The 26966-nt window shown below is 38.0% G+C and overlaps 1 protein-coding gene across 9 annotated transcripts in view; it reads left to right on the forward strand.

Moving 5' to 3' along the window:
- The window catches only part of DEUP1 (deuterosome assembly protein 1), a 121328-nt gene that overhangs the window by 60806 nt on the left and 33556 nt on the right, over nt 1-26966 (forward strand). For 8 of the 9 annotated variants that reach the window (XM_058663727.1, XM_058663725.1, XM_058663724.1 and 5 more), the window contains 4 exons: nt 2303-2500; nt 4707-4793; nt 15384-15580; nt 24559-24673. In XM_058663727.1, the coding sequence (XP_058519710.1) occupies nt 2303-2500; nt 4707-4793; nt 15384-15580; nt 24559-24673 (597 nt within the window). Of the gene's footprint in view, nt 1-2302; nt 2501-4706; nt 4794-15383; nt 15581-20244; nt 20399-24558; nt 24674-26966 lie in introns of those variants that run through there. The other variant, XM_012926960.2, reaches the window with a different exon arrangement.

The following is a 26966-nucleotide window of genomic DNA, read 5'->3' on the forward strand; positions in this document are numbered from 1 at the left end:
TCAACTGCCTTCCCAGGCCACAAGAAGGGATCTGGATAAGAAGTACAGTAGCCAGGATATGAACCGGCACCCATATGGGATCCCAGCATGTGCAAGGCAAGGATTTTAGCCACTGGGCCATCACACAGGGCCTGAAAATCTCAATTTTAAAAAGTGGCCTGCCCAAAAATCAGGTCTCGGATCACATCACATGCAATTTCTTTAGTGATCCCCCAACTGAATCACTGGACTCAGAACTCCAACCATGGGGAGAATTACAGGTTCCGTGGTCTGACCACGGAGTGCATGTGTCAGAGGCTTATCCTCCTCAGTGGCTTAGATGGAGCAATGGCCAGCATATCCAAGTGCACATGGAGGATATGGCGGTACACTGGAGTCTGCAGAGGACACCTGGTACTACAACAGAGGACAGAAGAAATGATCAACTATCCCAGCCAAGTGTTGGCAGTGAATATCTGAGCAAACAGAGACTCTAAGGTGGACTACATCAACCGGTGGATTCCGGAGAGATTTCATCGTACTTGGAGTGGCGAGATTGGCAGCAATTCAGAACTGTTGAACTATCAAAACCTCTTGAGTAGGACCCTCAGAGCATGCCCCACATCGGGAACCCTGGGATGGCATCAGTTGGCTGTCATCCCAGAGTACAAAGGTGCTTGACAGACTGGGTATGGCTTCTCCCCTTATCTCTCTCTTCCCCCAGATACAGAAAGAGGAAAAACAGAGAATGTGGAAATAGTGGTCTCACCCACCTTCCTGTAGTCCTTGACCCGTATCACCCCAATTAACTATATAAAACTCATCAAAATAAATCAATAAATAAATTTTCTAAAAAGTGGTCCAGGTTCATTCATATAAATCTCTCTGACAATGGCCTTTTCTTATCCTCTCCAGCTTTATTTTTCATAACTTGTTAAGGACCAGCCACTTCCAACTCCGTGTAGTTCATAAGGGTGCCTCGCTCTGACTGACTGCCAGGCCTTCCCTGCATCTCTAGATCCTTTCTGGCTTGCCCTCATCCTTCATGCCCTGGTCTGATGACTGTCCTCTGGGAATCCTGGCCTGCCATCCCCGAGCTGCGATCCTCACCCACTCACTGAACTCTCTGCCCTCTCCTGCTCACTGATGGTTGCAGCACTGTGCTACAGTTGCCCGCTTGTGTCTGTATTTCCCTCAATGGATCGTGATTTCTTTTTTTTTTTTAAAGATTTTATTATTATTGGAAAGCCAGATATACAGAGAGGAGGAAAGACAGAGAGGAAGATCTTCCGCCCGATGATTCACTCCCCAAGTGAGCTGCAACGGCCGGTGCGCACCGATCCGAAGCTGGGAACCAGGAACCTCTTCTGGGTCTCCCACGCGGGTGCAGTGTCCCAATGCATTAGGCCGTCCTCGACTGCTTTCCCAGGCCACAAGCAGGGAGCTGGATGGGAAGTGGAGCTGCCGGGATTAGAACCGGCGCCCACATGGGATCCCGGGGCTCTCAAGGCGAGGACTTTAGCCGCTAGGCCACGCCGCCGGGCCCATGATCGTGATTTCTTTTCTGGAGGGGGGGGCAATCTTTGATTCTGTACTTGATCTCTACCTTTCACAGATTAGAAACAGTGAAGGGTTTCTAGAAAGTTGCTAAGCGGGGAAGCAACAGGGGAAGGAATGGAAAGCAGAGGTGAGATCTGAGAAAGGCGGAGACAGAATTGGCCAAGGGTGGAAAGCAGCCCGAGACAATCGAGAGGCTCCCAACACGAAAGCTGTAGCCAAGATGAATGTCATAAATTAACGCAATACGTTCTTATTGACACTTTAGGTTTGAAGATTATCATAACATACTCCTGAAAAACCAAGCATCTACTCACAAGCAATTCAGCATAACTTAGTCCAAAAATAAAACACCAAATCTAAAACCAGAAACTGTGCGCTCTAGTCCCATCTCTGCTAATTATTAGTTTTATAACTTTGAGCAAGTTGCTTGAAATCTTCAGCCATTTTTTTTCCTCCATAGAAAGCGCTTAATAGTATTTCCTTCACCTTTCCTTCCAACTACCTCTGCAAGTAGTATCTGTTGCAAGTCATGACTTACATGCAGTGGAAAATGGGAGAAATGGACTTTTGGGATTGGGAAGAAAAACAGTAAGTGAATCACCAATGGAAGCCTCTGTTTTTATTTAGAACTGGCCAGAGAAGGAGGGGACAGTGGGGCTTGCCAACGCTTCAGGACAGGAGAACAGAACATAACCAATAGAAGTAGCAAACTCTATAAATAGGACAGGATTTGTTCTTATTTTCTGGCCTGTATCTGCTGCAGATAAGAAGCCAACTCTATCAGGAGGAAGAGTACCGCAGTTGTGAGCAGGAAAGAATGCGGAATGAAATCTGTGACCTAACAGAGGAACTCCATCAGAAGGAGATCACTATAGCAACTGTCATGAAGAAAGCGGCCCATCTGGAAAGACAGTTAAAAATGGAATTAGAAATAAAAGAAAAGATGTTGGCAAAACAACAGGTACGCAAGTGGCCAGAGCAGCACCTTTTCCCCAGTGCTAAGAGCAGCCTTCATTATTTTTTAAATGTTTACTTATGTACTTTCGTCTACATGAAAAGCAGAAACACAGGGAGAAAGAGAATCTTCCATTTGCGGGGACAGGCTGAAGCCAGGAGCCCAGAGCTCCACTCAGATTTCCCATAGGAGTGGCAGGTTCCTGGGTACCTGAGCTGCAGCTGCTGCTTCCCAGCATGCATTAGGAAGCAAGCCTGGAAGCAGAGGTGCCAGGATTCCCAACAGGCACATTGATGTAGAATGCAAGGATCCCAAGCAGCATCTTAACCTGCTGCTGTGGAACAACACCCACCCACAGGCTTCCTTATTTATGAATAAAAGCATGGCATAGCTCACCACTACTTCTGAGACCAGCATCACAAACATGTTCTGTGGTGTCACAGGAATGCCTCCTGGAGGCACAGAAAACCTTGGTGAGATAAAGCAAAGGGTCACCAGACTATAGCTAGGGAAGTGACACTAAAGCGATTGTCTCATAAAATCCTCATCAAAACATTCTCCTATAGCCTCTAATCAAGGATTATTTCCCCCCTCAGTTCTTTTTCTGTAGTTCCCTTCCATTAATCTTAAACAAACAAACAAAAAAACTTTAGTTCCAAATTATTTTGGATGTTTCCCACCCACCTCCACATTTCATGTGTTTCTTTTAGGGTTTTTAAAAAACGGATGTGGAAACACACACAAAATCATGTTATATTTACTGAACATTCACCCAGTGCACAGTATGGTGCAAGAGGAAAATGACAATTGTGATATTCTGTTAGAAAGCTGCGAGTCACGTCACTTTCTTCCCCATCCTCCTCTCCTGCCTCTCTTCTTTCTGCCCTTCCAGTGCATTTTAAAAATTCCCTCAGTCTCTTATTCGTAATCAAACTGGTATCCTGATATTGAGAACACAATATTTATCTGCCCTTTTATCACAACCTTGTAAATGTTTTAAGAACACGAAAAACATTTATTGGAAGGTTTCAATAAGTTTCTAGGCATATGAGAATCACTTCATACACGACACCACTATTTAAATCATGGAAAGATTCAGCCTTTCCCAAACATGAGCCTTAACCCATGATTAATATGACAATATGCAGAAAAACAGCACAGACGGGATAGTAGCATGGGTTGAGCCTATATAGGGAGGGATATTTCATAGGTGTTAATGGGTGATCATAATTAGAAATTATTTTTATTTTATGTTACTATGCATTTAATAGTTTTGTCAATAAGCATATATTTCATAATTTACAAAAATCTTAAGGCAATTATTTTATGTAGAAATGAGTCCTACATAAATAATAGGGTAGAAACTATATCCAAGGACTGTCAGTAGAAAAAAAAATCAAGTAAAGAAAAGATAGATTAGGAGACATAACAAAACAGACACGCAAAAATGAAAATTTGAAAGGCTATGAAAAAGAACAAAATTAAACATGAAAATTGGACCTGGTGTGATAGCAGCTATATCCTCACCTAGCATGTGCCAGGATCCCATACGGGTGCTGGTTTGTGTCCCTGATGCTCCAGTTCCCATCCAGGCCCCTGCTGCTGGCCTGGGAAAGTAGGAGATTATGCCCTAAGTTCTTGGGACCCCGCACCCACGTGGAGAACCTGGAAGAAGCTCCTGGTTCCTTGCTTCAGATTGGCTCAGCTCTAGCCTTTGAAGCCACTGGGGGAGTGAACCAGGAGAAGGAAGATCTTTCCCTCTGTCTCTCCTTCTCTCTGTAAATCTGCCTGTCCAATAAAAATAAAATAAATCTTTAAAAAAAAAACATGAAAATCATGCTGCATTTTGTAAAAATCAAGTATTGAAAAATTATGTTATTTAAACATGTTATAGGAAATTGTGGTTTTTCTGGGGATAATTTGTATATACTGGAAAATAGAGTCAGGGATGGAATCAGAAGGAAAAAAAAAGTAATGAATCATGATTATAAGCAACTAATTTTGATTCAGCATTGGTCAAAAAAGAAGGGTCCAGTGAGGCCTTGCTAAAGAGAACTGGATAAGAAACTCTGATTTGTAATGACTGTCCTCAGGAAAAATGTTTCCTTTTCACCATTCCTAGAAAATCTGTATTCACAAAATACAATTTTTAATAAAATGTTGAGGTTTTTCTATGCATTTTACATTTACCTTTTATCTATTCATCTTCTAGGTCTCAGATATGAGATACAAAGCAATCAGAACAGAAAACACACATCTGAAAGGAATGATGGGAGATTTGGACCCTGGACGGTATCTGGTAATACACTGAACTCACCGAGTAATTTGAACAGAGAGATCAGCTGGTAGCATTTGGCCAGACATCACATGGCATTCAGGAGTTAGGCTGGCAAATTGTTTTGCACTTCAGTTGCATTTACTTTATCCCTAGGCCGAATGTTTAAAAATCTAGTTTTGTCTCTTGTCCTTTTCCTGGATTGGGTTTAATTCTAATTACTTCCCACACAGCCTGTATCCTTGCTTTGAAAGCCTGCATCCTACCTGGCACAATTCAAGTGTCACCCTGACTAAAGCCCTTGTCGGAATGAACGGGTCCATCCACACTCGGTGTGTTTTCCTATCTGCCTTGTTTTGTAGCTTGTCACTTTCCCACAGAGTGGCAAACCAGGGATCTCTTATTAGAGGTTGTATTATTAGCACCTCACAATATCACTTATAAACTAAATGTTCAGTATGTAGTGATGAATAGAAAAAAGGGTGAATAAATGGATGATCGGAGATAAGGCTTGGTTTTATCCAATGGCTCGACATGTTTCCACAAGGCAACTTAACACGCTCTGTGTTTCTCATTTCAGTTACTTAATGTAGAAATTAATTTTATATGAGAAGTTTCATTTATTGAGCTAATGAAATATTACTTCTTTGCTTGGAGAGAAAATTTAAATTAATTTTCTACACTCTGAGGAATGGAGAGCATAAGAGATGTATGTTGAAACTGCTTAACTTTCCCTCCGTTTCTTCAATGATTAAAAAAAGGAGTTGATTGGCATCTTAAGCCATGATATCATATTTTTATGATGGTATGTACTTGTTCTCACAACTGTCTAGAGTCTGGCATCAGAAGGGTAGAAATGTCTGGAAGCACAGTTCTGTATTATCTAACTGGAAAGCAGATAGATAAAAAGTGAAGCATGTATGTCTCCCTGTCTCTTACAATGAAAATGAAACTCCACATTCACATGATTTAAGGCTTATTGTTAAATCCTGGACACACAAAATTTTTAATTAGATTCTTTTTTTTTTCCCTTCACACAATAATTTCTTTTGTTGTTGCCCTCTTTTTTTTCTTAAATTTAGGTGTATCTCCTAGTTTTGAATGTAACATAAAATAGGTACCCAATTTAAATCTTTGTATGAATATAAAGATCAATGTTATCCAGCTCCTCCTGATAATTTCCTGTTGAATTCTATTTGGAATTGAGTAAGTTTATATATTAATAACTTTTAAAAAAATTGGCATTTTTATTATTGTAAAATTTCCCATACAAACATAATCTTCCATTTTTCCATATTTTACATCTCTCAAAAGATGCTACAGTATTCTGTGTATATATTCTATGCCTTTCCTTTCGAAATTTATTTTTGGGTTGTTTTTTTCTTTACAATTCTGTCACTATGATGAATGGAATATTTTTGTTTTTCCATGTCTAGGAACTTACACAGGAAAAAAAAATCCAAATTATCTTTAATTCTAATAGGCTTTTTGTACAGGTTTCTGAGGGATTTTTTTTAATTTACAGCAATCTCAACATAAGTATATTTCTTCTCAACTATTCCTAATGGTTACTTTTTGTCATATTGCATTTGTTAAAACCTTCAAAAAATTATTAGCTAACAATGGTAATTTCTGGCATATTTTCCAGTTTCTGATATCACATGCCATGGTTTTAGAGTTTTGTTGCCTAGAATGAAATTGTTCTTGATTTGCAGTCTGTATCTTTCTATTCCTACAATTTTCTTGAGTTGCGATCATTTTTTTAAACTGCCTTTTCAGCATATATGACATAATGCAGGTTTTGTCCTTCAGTTGGTTGATGTGTGACAGACTGGAGTTAACAGATTTCCTGATATTGATCTACCTTTGGATTCCTGAAATGAATCTTTTAATCATTCTGTTAGCTTCTAAGGGCTGCTGTAAAAAGGTACCACAAATTGGCAGTTTAAAAATAGCAGAAAGTTCATATCTCACAGGTCTGGAGGCTTGAAGTCAAACTCAAGGTGTCAGCCGACAGACCTGCACTGCTGTGAAACCTGCACAGGAGGCCTCCGCCGTGTGGTCCGAGTCAGGTGGACAGCGGCAGCGTTGGTGGTGTTTTGCAGATACCTGTCTCCCACCCCGCATCTCCCCGTTGGTGTGTGCCTCTAGCTCTCCCATCATTAAGAGGTCATCTTCCTCTGTTTCTTCAGGCTGTCTCAGCCCCAAGACTGTGTTTTGGGTGTCCATAGGACAGCAAACGGGACCCTCTGGAACACGCCTGATAATTTTAGAATTTCCACTCCTTTAAACATTGGATAGATCTCTCTCCCCTGGTAATCACCAGTTGCCTTTTCATTATTTTCGCATTTGCTGTGTTCAGATTTCACTACTTCTTCAGTCATTTTTGCAATTTGTATTTTTCTGGAAAATAGCTGCCCACTTCAATTTTTTTTTGTCACCAAAAGGTATTGAGTTCTTACATTTTTTTTCATTCCTTCTATGTTCTGTTTATGTTTCCTTATTCCTACACTTGATCTCAGCCAAAAGGCCGAGAAGCGATCCTTTCTTATTCCTAAATTTGTATAGCTTAGATGCTGGTTCTCTCTTGTTTTACCCTTGTTTGCAAAAGATTCATTTTTTTATTTTCACTTACAAATACTGGCTTGGGCTTTGCCTCTCTTTTCATTCACTTTTCCTAATTTTATTGCCTTCAGCTTTTATACATAGTTTTCTCTTCCTACTTTGTTTTATTTTATTGTAATTTTAGTTTGTTAAAATCAAGAAAACTTTCACATCTGTTAAGATTTAAGAATTAGGAAAAATCTCAAAATGAGCTAATTCTTTCTGAAATAACTGGAATAAACAGAATTTAAAAGTTGGTGCAGAAATTTTATGTGACAAAAAGTTATCATTGCTATCTTCTAAAATGTATGATATGTGGATAATAATTGCCTTTCTTCTTTCTGGACAGGAAAATTTCTGACCTTTATGTTGACCTTTTCTGATTAATACAGTTTTTCAATTTTTCTGCTTAACTAACAGTGAAGTCCCCCACTCATCTCCACTCAAGGAAGGAAATTCATGGAAAGCCTGCCGAGTGGTAGAAATAGCAGCCTAGTACTCAGTTACCTCCAGTGGCAGGCAAAGGGCTGAGCAGCTTCCTCTGAAGGAGGTACCAACCGGACTAACTCCTTGGTACCCAGGTTTCCAAGGGCCTCCATGACATGCTTAGTATAACAGTACTAGTGAGAGGCCCTTTGCTCTGGAAGATGTTTTTTCTAGATTTCTACGGAAACCTAAATGTGTGGAATAAAGAGGTTTTCTCAATTTTACATTTACTAATCCTCAATTGGTATTTACTAGTTTATCAGACTTAACCAGAACTCAGTTCATGATAATTATTTTTAAGAGAATTCTTGAGAGCCCAGCACAGTAGCCTAGCAGCTAAAGTCCTCGCCTTGCACATGCCAGGACCCCAAATGGGCGCCGGTTCTAATCCTGGCGGCCCTGCTTCCCATCCAGCTCCCTGCTTGTGGCCTGGGAAAACAGTCGAGGATGGCCCAAGGTCTTGGGACCCTGCATCCATGTGGGAGACCAGGAAGAGGCTCCTGGCTTCTGGCTTTGGATCAGCTCAGCTCCGACTGTTTTGGGCCACTTGGGGAGTGAATCATTGGATGGAAGATCTTCCTCTCTGTCTTTCCTCCTCTCAGTATATCTGACTTTCTAATTAGAAAAAAGAGAGTTCTTTTTAAAAGAAGAAGAAGAAGAAGAAGAAGAAGAAGAAGAAGAAGAAGAAGAAGAAGAAAAGATTTACTCTTTTTTCCGAAGTGCAGAATTACAGACTATGAGAAAGACAGAGGTCTTTCATTCGCTGGTTCTCTACCCCCAATAGCCACAGTGGCTGACGCTGAGCTAAAGCCAGAAGCTAGAAGCTTTATTGAGCTCTCCCACATGTGTGGGCCACCCTCTGTTGCTCTCCCATGCACATCTGCAGAAAGCTGGGCGGGAAGCAAGGTAGCCGCGACTGGAAGAGGGGCCTGTGTGCGATGCCAGTTTTCCCGAGAGCAGATAAACCTGCTGGCTCTTCATGGTAATTTTTAGGAAGACTAATTTGCTTTTCCACACTCATAAAGTTTGCTAAATATAATAGTATTAATATTTCCTTCAGAATAATTAAAACATCCACTTACATACTGTAAACTAGCATGTAAAACATAAAATATGATTAAGACAGTCTTTCTATAGAAATAAATGCATGCTATATTGTTGAGTTTACATAGTTGAGTATACATAACTAAAAAAAACCTCTTCAGGCAAAATGCTATTATTTAAACATTTCACTATGCTATTATTTAAACATTTTCACATTTCAACTGACTCATTTTAGTCCTAGAAAATAAGTACCAGATTTTTCCATTTCAAGAATAAGAAATGAGTCTAGGGCCTCTGCCACACACCTGGGAGACCCAGATGGAGTTCCTGGCTCCTGGCTTCTTCCCAATCATTGAGGACATTTTGGGAGTAAACCAGCAGGTAGAAAACGTCTGGCTTTTTTGTGTGCATGCATGTGTTGTGTGTGTCTCCATCTCTGTACTGCTACCTTTCAAGTGAAGAAGGAGGAGGAGGAGGAGGAGCAGGAGGAGGAGGAGGAGGAGGAGCAGGAGGGAGAAGAAGAAGGAGAAATAATGAGGGTGGGTGTGAATGCTATATGCTAGCAGTGAAGGCAGCAGCTGAATCCCAGGCTCTGGTCCCTGATGTCGATCCTGGAAGTGACCATGATGGCTCAGCTAGTTGGATTCCTGCCAGCCACGCTGGAAACCTGTATCAAGTTCTTGGCTGCAGGCTTTGACCTAGATTTGGCATGGGCCAGTTCCATCCTACTGCAGGCATCTGAGGAAATGAGCCAATGAATGGAAGCTTTCTATCCATCTCTCTCTCTCTCTCTCTTTTTCTGTGTGTGTGTCCCCCCCTCTCTCTCTCATATAAATCTTTTGAAAATTATCTTTAAGAATAGTGGCCGGCACTATGGTGTGGCACATTAAGACTCCACCTGTGGCACTAGCATTCCATATGGGCACTGGTTTGAGACCTGACTGTTCCACTTCCCATCCAACTCAATGCTTATGACCTGGAAAAACAGCAAGCATGCCCCAGATATTTGGGCTCCTGCACCTCCATGAGAGACTCAGAAAAACTCCTGGTCCCTGGCTCCTGGTTTGGGGCCAGCCCAGCTTCAGCCTTTGTGGCCATTTAGGGAAAGGAACCAGCAGTGGAAGATTGTGTGTGTGTGTGTGTGTGTGTAACTCCACCTTTCAAGTAAAAACCATTTAATTTTGTTAATATTTGTTAAATTTGTTAAGATCCGAAGCCAGGAGCCTGGAGCCTCCTCTAGGTCTCCCACACGAATGCAGGTTCCCAAAGCCACGGGTTGTCCTCGACTGCTTTGTCAGGCCACAAGCAAGAAGTTAAAAGGGAAGCAGGGCCACTGGGATTAGAACTGGCGCCCATATGAGATCCCAGCACATGCAAGACAAGGACTTTAACTGCTAGGCAACTGCACCAGGCCCTAATTAAATATTTTTTAAAGAATAAAGAACTAAAATTATGGTTCTCTGAAGTTTTGAAAGAAATACAAGGCCTGTAAAAGAACCCATCAGGACTTATAATTGATTGGAATGATACTCTGCCGGCTCTACCTTCAGACCAGAGATGGTCTCACCAAGAAACCATTGAACTTATCAGGACAATAATATGCTGGACTTTATGCTTGGTAAATACCTCCAATGAAAGAATGTCAACTGAATTTGAACTACGGAAATGCAACAAGGTGGAGCAATCCACCGTGGGGGGAGGGCTTTGGGAGGGGCAGGGGGAGTCCCAGTGCATAAAAAAAATGTATAACATAATGCAATGTAATTAGTTTTTAAAAAAAGGAAATGCACTAAAAATACATATGTTAAAAAATATGTTAAAAAATAAATATGTTAAAAAACCCATCAGAACCACAGAAGTAGACAATATTTATTTTCACATTTATTTAATCATCTAATGATAGATATATTCCTGAAATCACTTGGAGAAGTATTCATGTACAACATAAAATGAGAGAGCCTAAAAATAGATGGTTGTCAAGGAAAAAGAAACACTTCTTAAATTTAACACATGTAAATATATTACCTATGTAATTCTTTCAGGTCATGTTCATCCTACTTATTTAATTATGGTACATTTAGAAAATTGTGGGGATTAAAAAACTAGTTGCTATCATCTCAATTACTTTAAGCCAGTGTGAGGGCAACAATAGTCGCAGACATAATCTAATTTTATAGACAAAACTTGAGCGGAATTTTAACTGAACAGACTATCGAGAATCATATATTTTCACTAGCAGATATCTGATTAGAATTAAAATTTTCAATTTCATCCAAAGATGAAATTCTGCAGGCCAGTGCTAGAGCTTATTTTACTAATCCTGCAGCTGCAGAGCCAGCACCCCATATGGGTTCCATCAGACGGAAGAGCTCTCTACCTCTCCCTTTCTCTCTCTCTAAATCCTTCAAGAAGAACAAATAATTCTTTTTTTATAAAAGGTATAAAGTTGAGATTCTGATTAAAACTCAACTCTATCTGGTTGACTTTTATCAACCATGTCAAATCATATTAACTATTTCTTTATAGACAACACAGTTTTAGAAGACAGTATCTCTTTTATATTTATCAAAAGTCTAATTTTAGAATAAACAATGCTGAGGCTGACTTTGTGGCATAATGGATAAAGCCGCACCTGTGATGCCAGGATTCCAGGTCGATCCTGGAAATCAGCAGTGGTGCTGGCCCTTGTCCCTGCTACTCCACTTCAATCCATGTCTCTGCTAGTGCTGTTGAGAAAGCACAAAAAGAGAGTTATAAAGGATGGGCCCCTGCACCTGTGTGCGAGATTTAGAAAAGCTCCTGGCTCCCGAGTTTGGCCTGGACCAGCCTTGGCTGTTGTGGCCATCTTGGGAGTTCGCCAGCAGACAGAAGATTTCTCTCCCCCTCCCTCTGCAATTCTGCCTTTCAAATAAATATTTATTTTTTAAGTAGAACAAGCATTCCCTTCTCTTTTTACTGAAGAGAACTACACTGCTCTTTTGTCTATCCTGGTGTCTTTCAAAACAGTAAATACTGAGACATTCTCAAGACAAGGATTTAGCAAGCAGATAAAGACCTTCAAAGGCCCTCCTTCTCCAAAGAACAATTTGATCAATCACAACTTAGCATGCAACCTTTCCAACTTTTTTTGCGGAAAAGTTTGCCCTCCTTTTCTTCCAGTCAAAAGTAAGACCTTTCTATATATTTGCTAATATCTCCATAATGTGTTAGAGAGTAGACAGAAAATGCAGTAAACAGTCTTGGTGTTTAAAATAAAAAACAAAATAAACAGCAAACATTTTTTTTAAAGATTAATTTTTTTTTAATGGGAAAGGCAGATATACAGAAGGGAGAGATAGGGAGGAAGATCTTCCATCCACTGGCTCACTCCCCAAGTAGCCAAAAAGGCCAAAGCTGAGCTGATCCAAACCCAGGAGCCCAGAGCTGCTTCTGGGTCTCCCATGTGGATACAGGATCCCAAGGCTTTGGGGCCATCCTCTACTGTTTTCTCAGGGTACAAGTAGAGAGCTGGATGGAAGCAGGGCCTTTGGGACATGAACTGATGCCCATATGGGATCCTGGCATGTGCAAGGTGAGGACTCTAGCCACTAGGTTACCACACTAAGCCCAATAGTAAACATTTTTAAGACCTAACATATGGGCCCTGTGGCGTGGCCTAGCGGCTAAAGTCCTCGCCTTGAAAGCCCCAGGATCCCATATGGGCGCCGGTTCTAATTCCGGCAGCTCCACTTCCCATCCAGCTCCCTGCTTGTGGCCTGGGAAAGCAGTCAAGGACGGCCCAATGTATTGGGACACTGCACCCACGTGGGAGACGGAAGAGGTTCCAGGTTCCTGGCTTTGGATTGGCGCGCACTGGCCCGTTGCGGCTCACTTGGGGAGTGAATCATCAGACGGAAGATCTTCCTCTCTGTCTCTCCTCCTCTGTATATATCTGGCTGTAATAAAATGAATAAATCTAAAAAAAAAAAAAAAGACCTAACATATATGTATATTCTCACACTTAGAAGAATGCATGAATAATTTACAATGTTCTCTAATCAGTCAACAATTTTAGAAAAAATAGATTGAATATTTAAGGCACTTAAAATTTTATAATATAAAAACTTCAAAAACCAAATTCAAAACTAGAATCATTTACAGTCTTATGAAGTTTGAACCAAAGATATTTGGAGCTGCACAAAAGATGTTTTCTCAGATTGTGCTTTTTGTCCTAAAATACTGTCTTTCTGAAAACAGAGAACTATTGCTCAGTTAGCAGGTACACAGCTCATTCACATTCAAATCACAGTGCTAGGAAGACCCATCTAGAGTCATTTAAAGCATTTTCATTGTGAAAATAGATCCTGCTTCTTAAAAACTTCATGAAAAGTTCAGGTAACCCCTAGGAAATTGCGTAGTGATTTCATATTCTATTCTGAGGACACATTAAAATTGAGTGAAACTAACCTTGCTCGAATCTGTGTAATTTTGGAAAAATCGTGAGATGAGCAAAATAGAATACTTCAGAATTAGACCCCTATCTCTGTGGGTTTAGTATAACAGCTGTTGCATCATTCAGTAGTGCAGAACGGATGTTTTAATCAGTGTGACTGAAATAATTAGAATAATATTGTCCTCTCTCATTTTACACCAAAAGAGATAACCTAAAGAATTAAATATGAAATAATCAAACTATAAAACAAATAGAAGAAAACAAAAGTGAGTATTAAACAGATTTTATAATGTAAAACAAAACACCCTGAGATACAAAGGTAGAGAAAAAGACACGAAGGAAGCAGACTGAAGATTTTACTAAATGAAGACAACAAATAGCCCTCTGTGGGAAACACACCACACACTAGAATTAGAACTTATGGAAACCATGTTTTTTACTAATTCAGAAAAATTTAGATTACTATTCTTAATGTAGAAAAAAAAGTATTTCTGTTTCAAACATCCCAAAGGAAAAATGAACAAAACACATTAGACAACTGATGAAAGAGGAAAAATTTCAGGAAATATATAAAAAAAATACTAAAAAAATAAATACTAGTTCCTATCAAGTCAGCAAATTTAGAAAAATAAAATTATCATGAATGTGATAAGACAGGCCCTTGAATATATTCATGGCAGGAATTTACGAGATTAGGAGTTTAGGGCGGGGAGGAGAATGGCACTTTTTATCCAGGTTCTCACAAATCATCATTTTAAGCCAATGACCCCACTCCTTGGAATCTATCCAAAGAAATAAATACCAAGATCTGTGTAAAAGAAAATCAACACAGTGTCATCATCCTTTTGAAAATAAACTAAATTTTCCATAATAGATCAGTTCAATGAATTTTATCTCTACAATTCAAATATTAAAAAAAAATCATGTTGGAAGGACATACAACATTCAAGGGAAAAAAGCAATCCCCAAAATTTTATTACACTTTTTCTATTACAATTTTGTAATCCTGATTACAACTTTTCTTTTTTTTTTTTTTTAAGATTTTATTATTATTATTGGAAAGCCGGATATACAGAGAGGAGGAGAGACACAGAGGAAGATTTTCCATCCGATGTTTCACTCCCCAAGTGAGCCGCAACGGGCCGGTGCGCGCCGATCCGATGCCGGGAACCAGGAACCTCTTCCAGGTCTCCCACACGGGTGCAGGGTCCCAAAGCCTTGGGCTGTCCTTGACTGCTTTCCCAGGCCACAAGCAGGGAGCTGGATGGGAAGTGGAGCTGCCGGGATTAGAACCGGCGCCCATATGGGATCCCGAGGCTTTCAAGGCGAGGACTTTAGCCGCTAGGCCACGCCGCCGGGCCCAACAACTTTTCAAATACCTGTTTTATTTTATATTGACTAAATTTGCATTATATTCATATATTGACAATTCCAAAAGTACCCATATATTGTAATTACATTGACATGTTGATATAAATTTAATTATTAATAAAGTTATCACTGAGTGGGACTAGTACAGAATATTTATTTTGTTCCTAATCTCTCTGCATGGTTTCTACGAAAATTATAATGATATCTATATTATTTTCATCATAAAATTTTTATGTAAAAAGAAAATGTATCTTGTTTCTAGTTTCATTATTTATCGGCACTAGTTCTTTTATTAGCAAACACTATTTCTGATTCAATGATTAGCCTGCTATTTTTGTGTTAATGCATTCTAAACACAAAACACACAAACAAATGAGTCTGTTGTGGATGGAGAGCCCGACATCGCACAGAGCCAGCTGTATCCCTACTGGAGCACGGGCATCACGTCATGTGCTGCTTCTAGTGCAGATGTGTCAGCCAGTAGCAGTCACCACTAAGGTCCACTTCATGTGAACAGATAACAAGCGGGTGGGATGAACAGTGAGGAGGCGAGCAAGAACCGAGCCCCAGGCTGGCTTCCATGAAAGGGACTTTGAATACGCATGTCCAAACGCACAGAAGGTATGCACTGCTTGTAACAGACGACGTACTCAATGACGGTTTATTTCATTCTCTAGAGTATGGATTTCACAAACAGGGAACATTCAAGGCATTCATCTATCAACAAACTGGAATATGAGAACGAAAGGCTTCGGAATGATCTTGCAAAACTTCATGTCACTGGAAAATCAACATGGACTAATCAAAACAGCTATGAAGAAACAGGAAGATACTCCTATCAAGGCCAGATAAAAATGGAAAAAAATGAAGACAGGTATGCTGGTTGCATTCTATAAGGACGTATGTTTAAAAACAATTAAAATTTTCTGCTCAATAATTCATTTTATAATTATCCACTTTCTCTTTGTTTACCATTTAGTTAATAATGACAATGCAGTTTTCTAGATACATTTCTGTATTTTAAAATTATGCTGTCATTAACTTTCAAAATATAACAGTGAAATGGCGGGGTGTGATAGCTTATTAGATTTTAACTTGTTAGTCCTTTCAGAACTTCCTTTGCAGCTGACATGGTACATGAAAATATATAAATACGTTCTCTTATTTTTTATGCTATAGCAACAGAGAAAACTGGATCTTAGTAGGGTAGGTATATTGTTAAAATAAGATAGAAAACATTGGAATATGTCACTTTTGACATTATATTGACACTCTAGTTGAGGCAATAAACTGTTCATCATTGCATAAGAAAGGAATTTATGGCTATGTAAGTAAGGCTTTCTCTGAATATGTGGAAAACAGTATTTCTATCTGTATTATTTTTATGCTCTTTTCTTTTTAAAATTATTTTTATTATTTAACATGATACAGGTTTGTAGGCATAGGAATTCCTTCCTTCCCCTCCCCCTCGCTTTCCCCCAACCTACCCTCTCAGTGTTTACCCCATGTTATTACAGCAGTTTAGTCCTCCAGCAATTGACAAGTTCAACATTCAGCTACCCACATGCATCACAGCATTGTAGGTATTTGACAAGCACAGAAAATACAGCATCATATTACTGAGGTATATTTAACTGTTCCACTGGGAGTCTACCTTCATTTGGGACTAAAGATCCATACGACAATGTATCTTCACTTCCTGGCAAGCTAGTTTCCATTATACTGTTCACCTATATATCTATTTGTTTTGTATTTTGCTTTATATCAGAGAAAACATATATTTGTCTTTTTGGGTTGAGCTTATTTCACTGAGCATAATGGTCTCTAGTTGAGATCATTTTATTGCCCATGGTAGAATTTCATTCTCTTTAATGGCTGAGTAGGATTCCATAGCGTAGATGTACCATGGTTTCTTTATCCATTCCTCTTTCAACAGGCATCTGGGTTATTTCAATGTCTTCACTATTGTGGAGCGTGCTGCTCTAAGATTAGGATTACAGGTTACCTTCTCATATGCAGATTTCACTTCCTCTGGGTACATTCCTAGAAGAGGGATATATGGGTCATGTAGTAGATCAGTCTCTTAGCACTCTCCATACTGACTTCCATAGTGGCTGCACTACCCTACACATCTACCAACAGTGGAGGAAGGTACCTTTCTCCCCACATCCACACTACCAAGTGTTACTAGACTTCCATATATAGACCAGTCTCACTGCAGTAAGGTGGACCCTCAGTAGTCTTTTTTTTTTCCCTGATAGCTAGGTAGTCACCATTTTTTCATGTCTATTAGCCATTTAAATTTGTTCTTTTGAAAAATATCTGCTCATTTCCTTGACTTACTTCTTTACTGGGTTGTTTGTTTTGCTTTTGTTGAGTTTCTGAAGATCTATAAAAACTTGTTATTAGTCCCCTATCTGTTGTGTAGTGTGCAAGGGTTTCCCCCCATTCTATTAGTTGCTTCTTCACTTTGTTGATCATTTTTCTTGCTATACAGAAGTTTCTCGGTTTGTTCGAGTCCCATTTATTTATTTTGACTTTGATTGCCTGTGCTTTTGGTGACTTCTCTAAAAAGTCTTTACCAATATCTATATCTTGCAAAATGCTTTCTACATCTTCCTCTGATAGTTTTATGGTTTCTGGTTCAAATTTAGGCCCTTGATCCATTTAGAGCTGGTTTTTGTATAAGGTTAGACCTGGGGGTCTTGCGTCTTACTTGTGCAGGTTGCTTCAATTGTCCCAACAGCATTTGTTGGAAAGACCTGGGTTATTTCTCCTGGGTTATGTCAGTTCTCTTGTTGAAGATTAGTTTTCTGTACATGTATGGGTTCACTCTTGGGGTCTCTTTTCTGTTCCACTGACCTCCTCCTTTGTTTCTCTAGCATTACCAGACTGCTTTGGTGACCACTGTCCTAGAGGTCGGAAACTGATTCCTCCAGCTTCATTTTTATTTCTTAGGATAGCTTTAGCTATTCATGGTCTTTTATGTTTCCAGCTGACTTTTTTTTTTCACATATTTTCTGTTTCTCAGAAGAACGTTGTTGATTCAGTATATTACTTTAGATAATATTGACATTTGAATGATGTTGATCCTGCCAATCAAGGAACATGGTAAATTTTCTCATCTTTTTTTAAAAAGATTTATTTATTTTTATTACAAAGTCAGATATATAGAGAGGAGGAGAGATAGAGAAGAAGATCTTCCGTCCGATGATTCACTCCCCAAAGTGAATCACTCCCCAAAGTGAGCTCAACGGCCAGTGCTGAGCTGATCCAAACCCAGGAGCCAGGAACTTCTTCCAGGTCTCCCACAGCTTTGGGCTGTCCCCGACTACTTTCCCAGGCCACAAGCAGGCAGCTGGATGGGAAGTAGAGCAGCTGGGATTAGAACCGGCGGCCATATGGGATCCTGGTACGTTCACGACGAGGACTTCAGCGGCTAGGCCATGCCGCCTAGCCCAAATTTTCTCATCTTTTATTTCTTTTCTTGGTGCTTTGTAATTTTCATCATAGAGGTCTTCCAGGTCTTTGGTTAGGTTTATTTCAAGGTATTTGAAATTCTATTCCACTATCATAATGGAAACTCTTCTTACATGTTCTTTCTCAGCCGCGCAGTTTTTTGTGTACACTAGGTCCATCGATTTGCTTGTTGATTTTGTACCCTGCTACCTTGCCAAACTCTCTTAAGAGCTCCAATAGTCTCTTGATTGAATCTTTTGGTTTTATGTATAGAGTCATGTTATTAATGAACAGAAATAATTTGACTTCCTTGTTTCCTTGGGGAAGCAACCGTGGAACCCTTGGAGGAGACTGGCCTCAAAGTTGGCCGTGTTCACCAGCACGTGCACACGCCACACCACCACCATGTGGACAGGGGGAAGAGGGCGACTTCTTTGCTTCCAATTTGAATTCCTTTAATTTCTTTATCTTGCCTAATGGCTTTTTTGAAGACTTCCCTACTATGTTGAGTAGCAGGGGTAAAAGTGGACATCCTCACTTAGTTTTAAATCATATTGGAAAGGCTTCCAGTTTTGCCCTGTTCAGTATGATGCTGGTATTGGATTTTTCATATACTGCTTTGACTGTGTTGCAGAATGTTCCTATGTTGCAGAATGCCTATCTTGCTGAGGGTATTTAGCATGAAGTTGTATTGGATTTTGTCAGATCCTTTCTGTGTATCTATTGAGATGATTATACAGTTTTTATTCTTCAATTTGTTGATATGCTGTATCACACTTACTGGTTTGCATATGTCTGGGTGAATGATCTGCCTGATGTATTGTTGGATTCTGTTGGCTAGCATTTTGTTGAGGATTTTCGGATCTGTGTTAATTATGGCTATCAGTCTGCAGCTCTATTTCTGGGTTGTTTCTCTATCTGACTTTGGTATTCAGGTGACATTGGCTTCATAGAAAGAGTTTGGAAGGAATACCTTCCTTTCTGTTGTTTTGAATATCTTGTGGAGGAGTGAAGTAGTTCTTGAAACATTTGGTATTTTCAGCAGTGAAGTAATCTGGTCCTGAGCTTTTATGGTTGGGAAAAATTTAATTATGTCATACTTTCAAATTTTAAGTAAGTATATCATGAAATAGGCCAATTTTTCAATTCTAATATATTATAGAATCAAAAGTATTCCAACATGGAAGCAGCTCAGAAAAACAGACAAGTTCTCTTGCACACAATTTTTCAGAGCCATTATTATGCTAATTACACTGTGAGTTTCCAAGAAAAGGTATGGTATACATCATTCCCCAGACTTATTTGATATTTAGACTTTTTGACATTCTGTGATGCTACAACTTTTGTTCAGAAGTTCATAATACTTAACATGAAGAACCTCACATGCTGTTCTGATGCAACAGGATGAAGACTTACAACCTTGGGCAATTTGCTTAATTTCCCATGTGAAAACTGGGAAGAATAACTGTGGGATTTTAGTCAGAATTATAGGAGAAAATCTATGTAAAATATATACATTTCATCAATGTTAGTCATTACTAATGATGCCATTACTAACAAAATTACTTGCATCTGTAACAGTAAAGCTTTTGCAACCTAGAAAGTGTATTTGCCTAGAAAGTGTATTTTGGTGAACATGCCAGCAGTCCCATGTCTTTTTGCTTGGGGTTGTTACCAAATAATCCGTCTCAAGAGGCAGTTTTCTAGAGAAAAGCTTTCTTTCTTTACTTATGACAAGTAATGAAGACAGCACAAAGATACAGTTCCCTAAAGAAACTGCCTTTGGGAAACAGTCAGCCAGGGCCGTCATAGCAAGGGTGAGGGTGTGTCCAGAACATACAGAGAGTGGCAGAGCCCTTCTAGCTTGCAGTGTACATCCAGGATGTAGGAAGAGAGGGGATAGGAGGAACCTCCCTATTTGAGCATTCTGCATCTTCACACACTGTAATGTTGAAAAATCTGACTCAAGCTGGTTTCGTGCAACTTTGCTTGTCTGATCCCCTCTGAGTAGAGTGTTGCAAGATAAGCCTTGCTGGAACATCCTCTGAAAAACAAGCTTTGATGAATAAATTGTTTCAGATTCTCTGCCTGTGTTCCTGCGTCTTCTCCTTGTACACTCTTGCTTACAAATAGACAAATGGCTGAATCTAACATCTCTGCAAAGATATTCCTGTGGGGGACAGGTGGCACCAGGCTCATCTTTGTAACTAAGTAGGTCCACCTCTACGGGTAGGTAAGTCCATAGACACATGGGGCAGTTTAAAAGAAATGTCAGTTCAGTAACTCTCTCATACTTTCACCACCTCATCTCTGCCGTACATTGGAAGAGCAGATGCAAGCCCAATGCATGAAACAAAGAGCAATCAAATGTGCTAAATTCATAACTCTTCCTCAGGTGGTAAAGATAACATGCTACTCCAAAAAAAGCATCAGAGGTGGAGTGCTGTGGTAGTTAAGTTGCAACCACACAAAAACAGTATCTGGGGGGATGGATGAGGTCTTTGGGCCACATCTGCAAATCAATTTTCTAGTGGATGAGCCCACTTGCCCAGCTGGTGTAACGGAAAATTTGCCCCAGTGGAACCTAATCCTGAGTTTGGTGTAAGAATCTACTTTCTAACATATAAAATAACACTTTCACACAGTGTTTCCCTTCTATATGAATTCAGTTCCCTGTTATCCCCAGGTATATCATTTTTTTCATGGTAAGAGAAAAGCCAAGTCCCTGAAGACACTATACAGGGGCTTCCTGGAAGAGTAGTTACTGGTCGGTATGGAGCACACATTGGGTGCAGATAGTCTCCCAGGTTTCCCATTCTTGCTTGTTGGAAATGACTGTAAACGGCCCTCGATGAAGGGATCAGGTGTTGTTTTTGAAAGAACATGACAGTTACTTTACCTTCTAGTATTTATAAAAGGCATTTTTATTGTTTGGATTGCCCCATTTTCTCTCAGGCAGTACAGAATGTGTTGCAAGTGCCTAACAAAAACAAGACAGTAGGGGACACGCAAAGCAGCCTAAGAGGTAAGGCACTCAGCAGGAGCTTATCTTAATAAGCAGGCTGCTCTGCTATTCCTGCTGCAAAGCCTTGTGTCCTGCGAGTTTCATTTGTTGGAAGTTTCATTAAATTTGTTTTAATGCCTTCTCTGATTTCAGTGTTCTTTAGTGACCTGGTTTGAAAAAAAAAAGCAGCAGCATTTCAAATGTTCTGAATAAATTATTACCATGTGAAATGCACTATGGGGAATAGTTGTGGACATGCAAGGACACTGGGAACTCCCCTGTAGAACTGTAAGGCAGACAGATCTCTATTAATTTTACCAAGTGAAAAATGAAATTTTTCCTGCACAGCACAGCTCAGGGAAGTCAACTAGTAAAAGCTATACATATTTGTCAGGCATAAATTAATTGGAAAATATATAAGCCATTTTACATGTCAGAAGTTGGTGAAATAAGATCTTATAAAACTATGTTAGGAAAGGAAATCTTTTAGGAAAAGGCATGTGAAGATATGTTCCACAAAATTAAGTCCACCATCTAATGTAAAAGCAAATCTTGACTCAAACTGAGAAGAATTTATGGAGCATGTTGTTATCTTTTATTCATCATGAAGCAACTCAGTTTTTGTTATTTTTCACTTCCATTCAAAGTGATAACTTGTTCACACTTATTCATTTGAAATGTGAAGCCGTTTAGGTTATTCTGAAGCATTTGTTTTCCAATAGAACAGTGACTCAACACTTTAAAAAACTATGAGTGAATATAGTCGATTTGGGTGAGCACGTTTGAAATTTTGTTTTTAAAAGTTATACTTTTGAAGTTTCAGGATAATTTATAATCTAATTTGGAGCAGTGATATCTAAAGCTATTAATATAATTTTAATTTTAATGACAAATCAATCCTTTAAAATGGAGTTTTATTCCTACAGAGTGAATTTATGCTTTAAAAAGTTGTGTCATACTACTGGAAAAAAATTTCAGTTGTCACAAACATTAATCATTGAAGTAGCTTCAAGTCTAGCTAGTAAACTAGAAGTTTCTAAAGCACAATGTCGGCAGGATAGTCATAACCACCCACAGGATCACTTCTCCTCTGGCAGCCTTAAGTTCAAAAAATTCTGTCCAGGTGCTTAACAAGGGGCAAAACACAGTAGGCTGAACAGTGCTAAATGAGCAGTCCATGGATTAAAAAGCTCCATGTGGAATGTGAGCCTGGGAAAAGGTCACTTAGCATGATATGTAAGGGAATCCTGTTCCATGCTAAGGGTGGTGTTTGTAAGACAAAAGATAAATGGAGGAACGATATTTGCTATACAGGCAAGCACTCTGAAAACCAGAAGTTATTGAAACAACTCTCCAGTAGATAGATTCCAGCTGTTGAACAAAGCAACCAGTCCAGTCTTCCGAGCAAATGAAGCAGCAGCCTTGGAAGACAGCACCAGATCAGCTCACGAGGGACTGTGAAAAGCCTGCTGAAATCGTTCTTAAAATAGCTTTTAAACTGATATAGTAGTATTTTATGCAAGGTGGTTTTATGAAGTATTTGAACAGCTATATTCCAGAAGAATTCATCAAATATGAAGATGATTTCAAACAAAAGTACTTTATTTCATAACATAGACTTTCCTTTCCATCTCTAAACATTGTCTTGATCTTGCAATGAAAGAATGCTCCTATACAAATCCTGGTAATTAATACCATAAAACTGCATCTGTGCAGCCAAAGCAAAATGGATAATTGAGAGATAATTATTTAGATAATTTAGGGCAGATAATATTTTTCCTGAAATCTCTGTGTAACTGAGATTACAAAAGAAACATAAATATCTTTGAACCTCTTCTATAATTATCTGTTTATCCCACTGAGCTTTGCTGTATAAAGCACCTTCACTCAAATTAAAAGGCTCAGTTAAAGATCCTGTGCAGAGTCCTCCGTAATTCTTATTACTCTCTTTGAATTGTGACATGCTTTATTTTATTGTGCACATCATAAACCATGTTATTTTAGTTTAATTTCCTCTTCTGTTTCCATGGTAATTATGATTTCAGAAAATGAATGAAAAAGATTTATTTCATAATAAATAAAAATATAAAACCTGTTGTGTTTGTTTGATGCACTTACAGATACCTCACTTAACTTTTATTGCTGTTTGTACATGGAACTTTGAAAGTGTTTCAATAATAATAATAATAATAAAGGTCTACATAGATTAGTCTGTACTCAGGGACAGAAAAAATAGGAAATTTGAATTATTGCCAAAATAAATAATTTTAAATTAGATTTTTGTTTTCATGGTTACTCTCTGATGATATGATTAAAATTAGACACTATTTTTTATGAGCTATTTAATCCCAAATGGCCTGTGATATTAAGGTAACAAAAATTTTTTGTAAAGTTTTAGGGTAAATTGGTTTATTGTTCATTTGTTTAGTCAACAAATTGAAATTAAAATCTCTCTGGTTTTTTTTTTCACTGTCATCTTCTGCCCTATATTTTAGCACAATTATCAGTTCACATACTGTGCTTTTTCTCCAAATTATGGGTTTTGAAGTCAAGAAAACTTGGATTTAAATCCAAAGTCCGAAATAATTACTTCCTAGCAATTACTCTGATTTAAAAAGTAGATTACTCAAAAAATAATTTCACATTTAACTCTTAGTTTCCTTATCTGTAGATAGTAGTTACCTTATTATTATTATCTTGAATATCACATTTAATAGTAGTAATTATAATACCTAATCTCACTAAGTGCTTCTTATGTATGGCACTGTGTTTTGATCTACATGTATTAATAATTCAACTTGCAAAAAACCCTCTTTTATAAAAGAAAATTAAAGTTTCAGAGAGATAAAATTGACTCTTCAAGATCACATAACTAAGAAGAGATGGTATTAATTGAAAATAATATATATATATTATTAATCGCTATAGAAATTAGAGCTCTTATACAAGATTTATGGTAGCATGAATAAAAAAACATAATTCTATGAAGATGCTCTGCGAGGTTATTGTAACGGAGAGAAAGAGTGTCTATTTAGAATCTTTAAGGGCAGCAATCTCAACAGTTTCAAGATTATTCTCAAAATGGCTTCAGGTTATTTAATTAAATGGAAAGAAATATAACACTAAATATTGATAGGGAAGCAACCTAGACAGTATATCCTTAACAATGATCATGTCTTCTGCATTATTTCAGTTATTCCAAATATTTTAAGTACGGCAAAATGCATTCATTAGGAAAATAATTTTCAAAAGAATACCCAGATAACAAGCTCAAACATTTGGGTGAATTTCCCTCTAAGCAGATATCAAAGGAGTTAGAATCCTTAGCTACATAAACAAACATGCTTTATCATGGGTAGCAACAACGATGAATATACCTCTTCTTTCAGACTTAGCCAAGATTGTGAGCCAAAGAGAAGCACAACACCTCCATTCCTGTCTCTGAGTTTTCCAACCAAAGAAATGACAAGCCCTTTGGTCAGTGATGATGAAGTATTACCACTGGTGAGTTTCTGGTTATTTGACTTTTTTTTCCCTTTAACTGGTAATCATCTTGTTCTTACACTGATATCAATACACTAATGTACAGAGTAGTTCAAAACAAAAAGTTGCTTCATGCTAGGCCTACAAGTCTTTGATCATATCAAACTGTGAAAAGGTCTATAACATTTCATAAAGTCACGTCAGCCAGTGATGATTCTCCTCCACTCTGTGCCACAATTACAGGTAGCGCTTTTTAAAAATGTAAACTTAGCCTGCAAAGCAAGTTATCAGTATTTTCCATTGACTTTCATTTACATACAAATCTTGTACAAATCGTAAGTGGACAACTTGATAAATGATTATAGTGGCAACAGCTCAGTGTAACTACCACCCAGGTAACACTCAGCAGTCAGTCCACAAGCTCCACTCATGTCCCTATCTCACTCCTGAAGATCATTTTGTATGTTCTATAGAAATAGTATCATACTAAGTGTCTTATTTTGTATCTGGCTTCTTTCATTCAACGTTGTTTCTAAGCTTCATCATCATTTATTTTGTTTTGCATAGCTGGAATGTATAGATTTTTATCTATAAAGTATGTGATTGTATATTAAATACCAGGCATAAGGAAACTAAATTTATTCTCAGTGATTTCTGGTGTATAGCTATTACAAATAACCCTGCTAAAATACTCTTGTGTTCACCTTTTGATGAAGATGTTCCCATTGGGTCTACACCTAACACCAAAATTAAAGATCATAGGATGCAGATATGATTGGCTGTAGGAAGTATTTCTAAACTGTTTTCATAACTTAAAGCCAATGAATAAAATTAGTAAAACAAACTTCCTTGCTCTCTATTCTTTCAAGCACAAGTTACTATGTATTTTAAATTTTAGCCCTATGGTCAGTGTGCAACAATATCTTACTTATTGTAATTCATACTTCTCTGGTGATTAATGAGTACCTTCCCATATATTTTTTAGCCATTTTGATATTTTTCTTTGTAAAGTATCTTTTTTGCTCAGTTTTTTAGATTGCCTTTATTTTCTAATGTATATGCTTATTAATTTATTCTAGATATAAAACTTGTTACTTTACATATTGTAATTATCTTCTACTCTTACTTGCCTCATCTGTACCTTTCATGTATGGTTACTAGCTTTGTTGTTTGTTTTGTTACTATAATTATAACCTTGGAACAACAAATGTAGTAACAAAACACACAACAAAGCTAGTAACCATACATAAAAGGATTTATAAATATGAATATACTAAAATTAGAAACTTCTGTTCATTGAAAAGCATAGTTCTTTCCTTTTCACATTTAGGCATACAATACAACTGAAATAATAATATTATATGATGCAAATTAATATTCTCACTCCTTTTCTTTCTTAGACATGTTCAATTAACCCTATAATTTTATTCCAGTCCTACAGATTCCTCTGGATTGTCCATATTCACAATAATCACAATCTGATTTCCTGCCCTCAAACCATTATACATTTCTCCATACTCTTTTTCCTTGCCTGATTGTACTGAGAGAGCCAGTAAATGTTGGAAAGTAAACAGCCACTAGCATTTTTCTCTCATTCTAAATCACAAAAAGAATGCTTTCGATATTTTACCCAGGTGTATGATGTTTCCTGTAAATGTTTCATAGATTCACTTAGAAAGATTAGGAAATTACCTTTCATTCTTAGATGGCTAATTTCTTCATCGGTATTGGATTTTATCAAATGCTTTTTCTTTCCTTATTAAAGCAGACATATTTTTTTGCTTTGCTCTGCTAACATGACACTTTTTCTTGATTTTAAATCTTCATATTCTTAGAATAAGCTTCACTTCATCACTGGATGGGGTCCGTTAACATTTGGTATAGAATTTTGCTTTGTATTCATGAGATAAATTAGCCTGTAATTTTCCTTCACAGTCCCTGTCATGTTCTAGTATCAGATTATGCTAGCCGCAGAAAATGAGTGGGAAGCATTCTTAATTGCAATTTTAACATTTTCAGTTCTTGAATTTTCATTGACTCTTTTTTTAGTTTCTAGTTCTCTGCTGAAATGCTCTATTTTGTGATGATTTATTGAATGCAATCATCAGTTTTAAAAAGATACGTATTTTTTCTGTTCAGAAAGTAAACATTAATACTTGTTAGTAATTACTTTGCCTTATATTCAAAGGATATTATGTAATGTTTTATGCCTATTCAATATGATTTATTTTTATATTGATAGTCAAATGCAATAATTAAATTAGAGTATTCCATGAGTTCTTTCCTGCTTTTCCAGGATAGTTGTCATTCTCTA

The sequence above is a fragment of the Ochotona princeps genome, chromosome 4 (assembly GCF_030435755.1).
Source record: "Ochotona princeps isolate mOchPri1 chromosome 4, mOchPri1.hap1, whole genome shotgun sequence".
NCBI lineage: Eukaryota > Metazoa > Chordata > Mammalia > Lagomorpha > Ochotonidae > Ochotona > Ochotona princeps.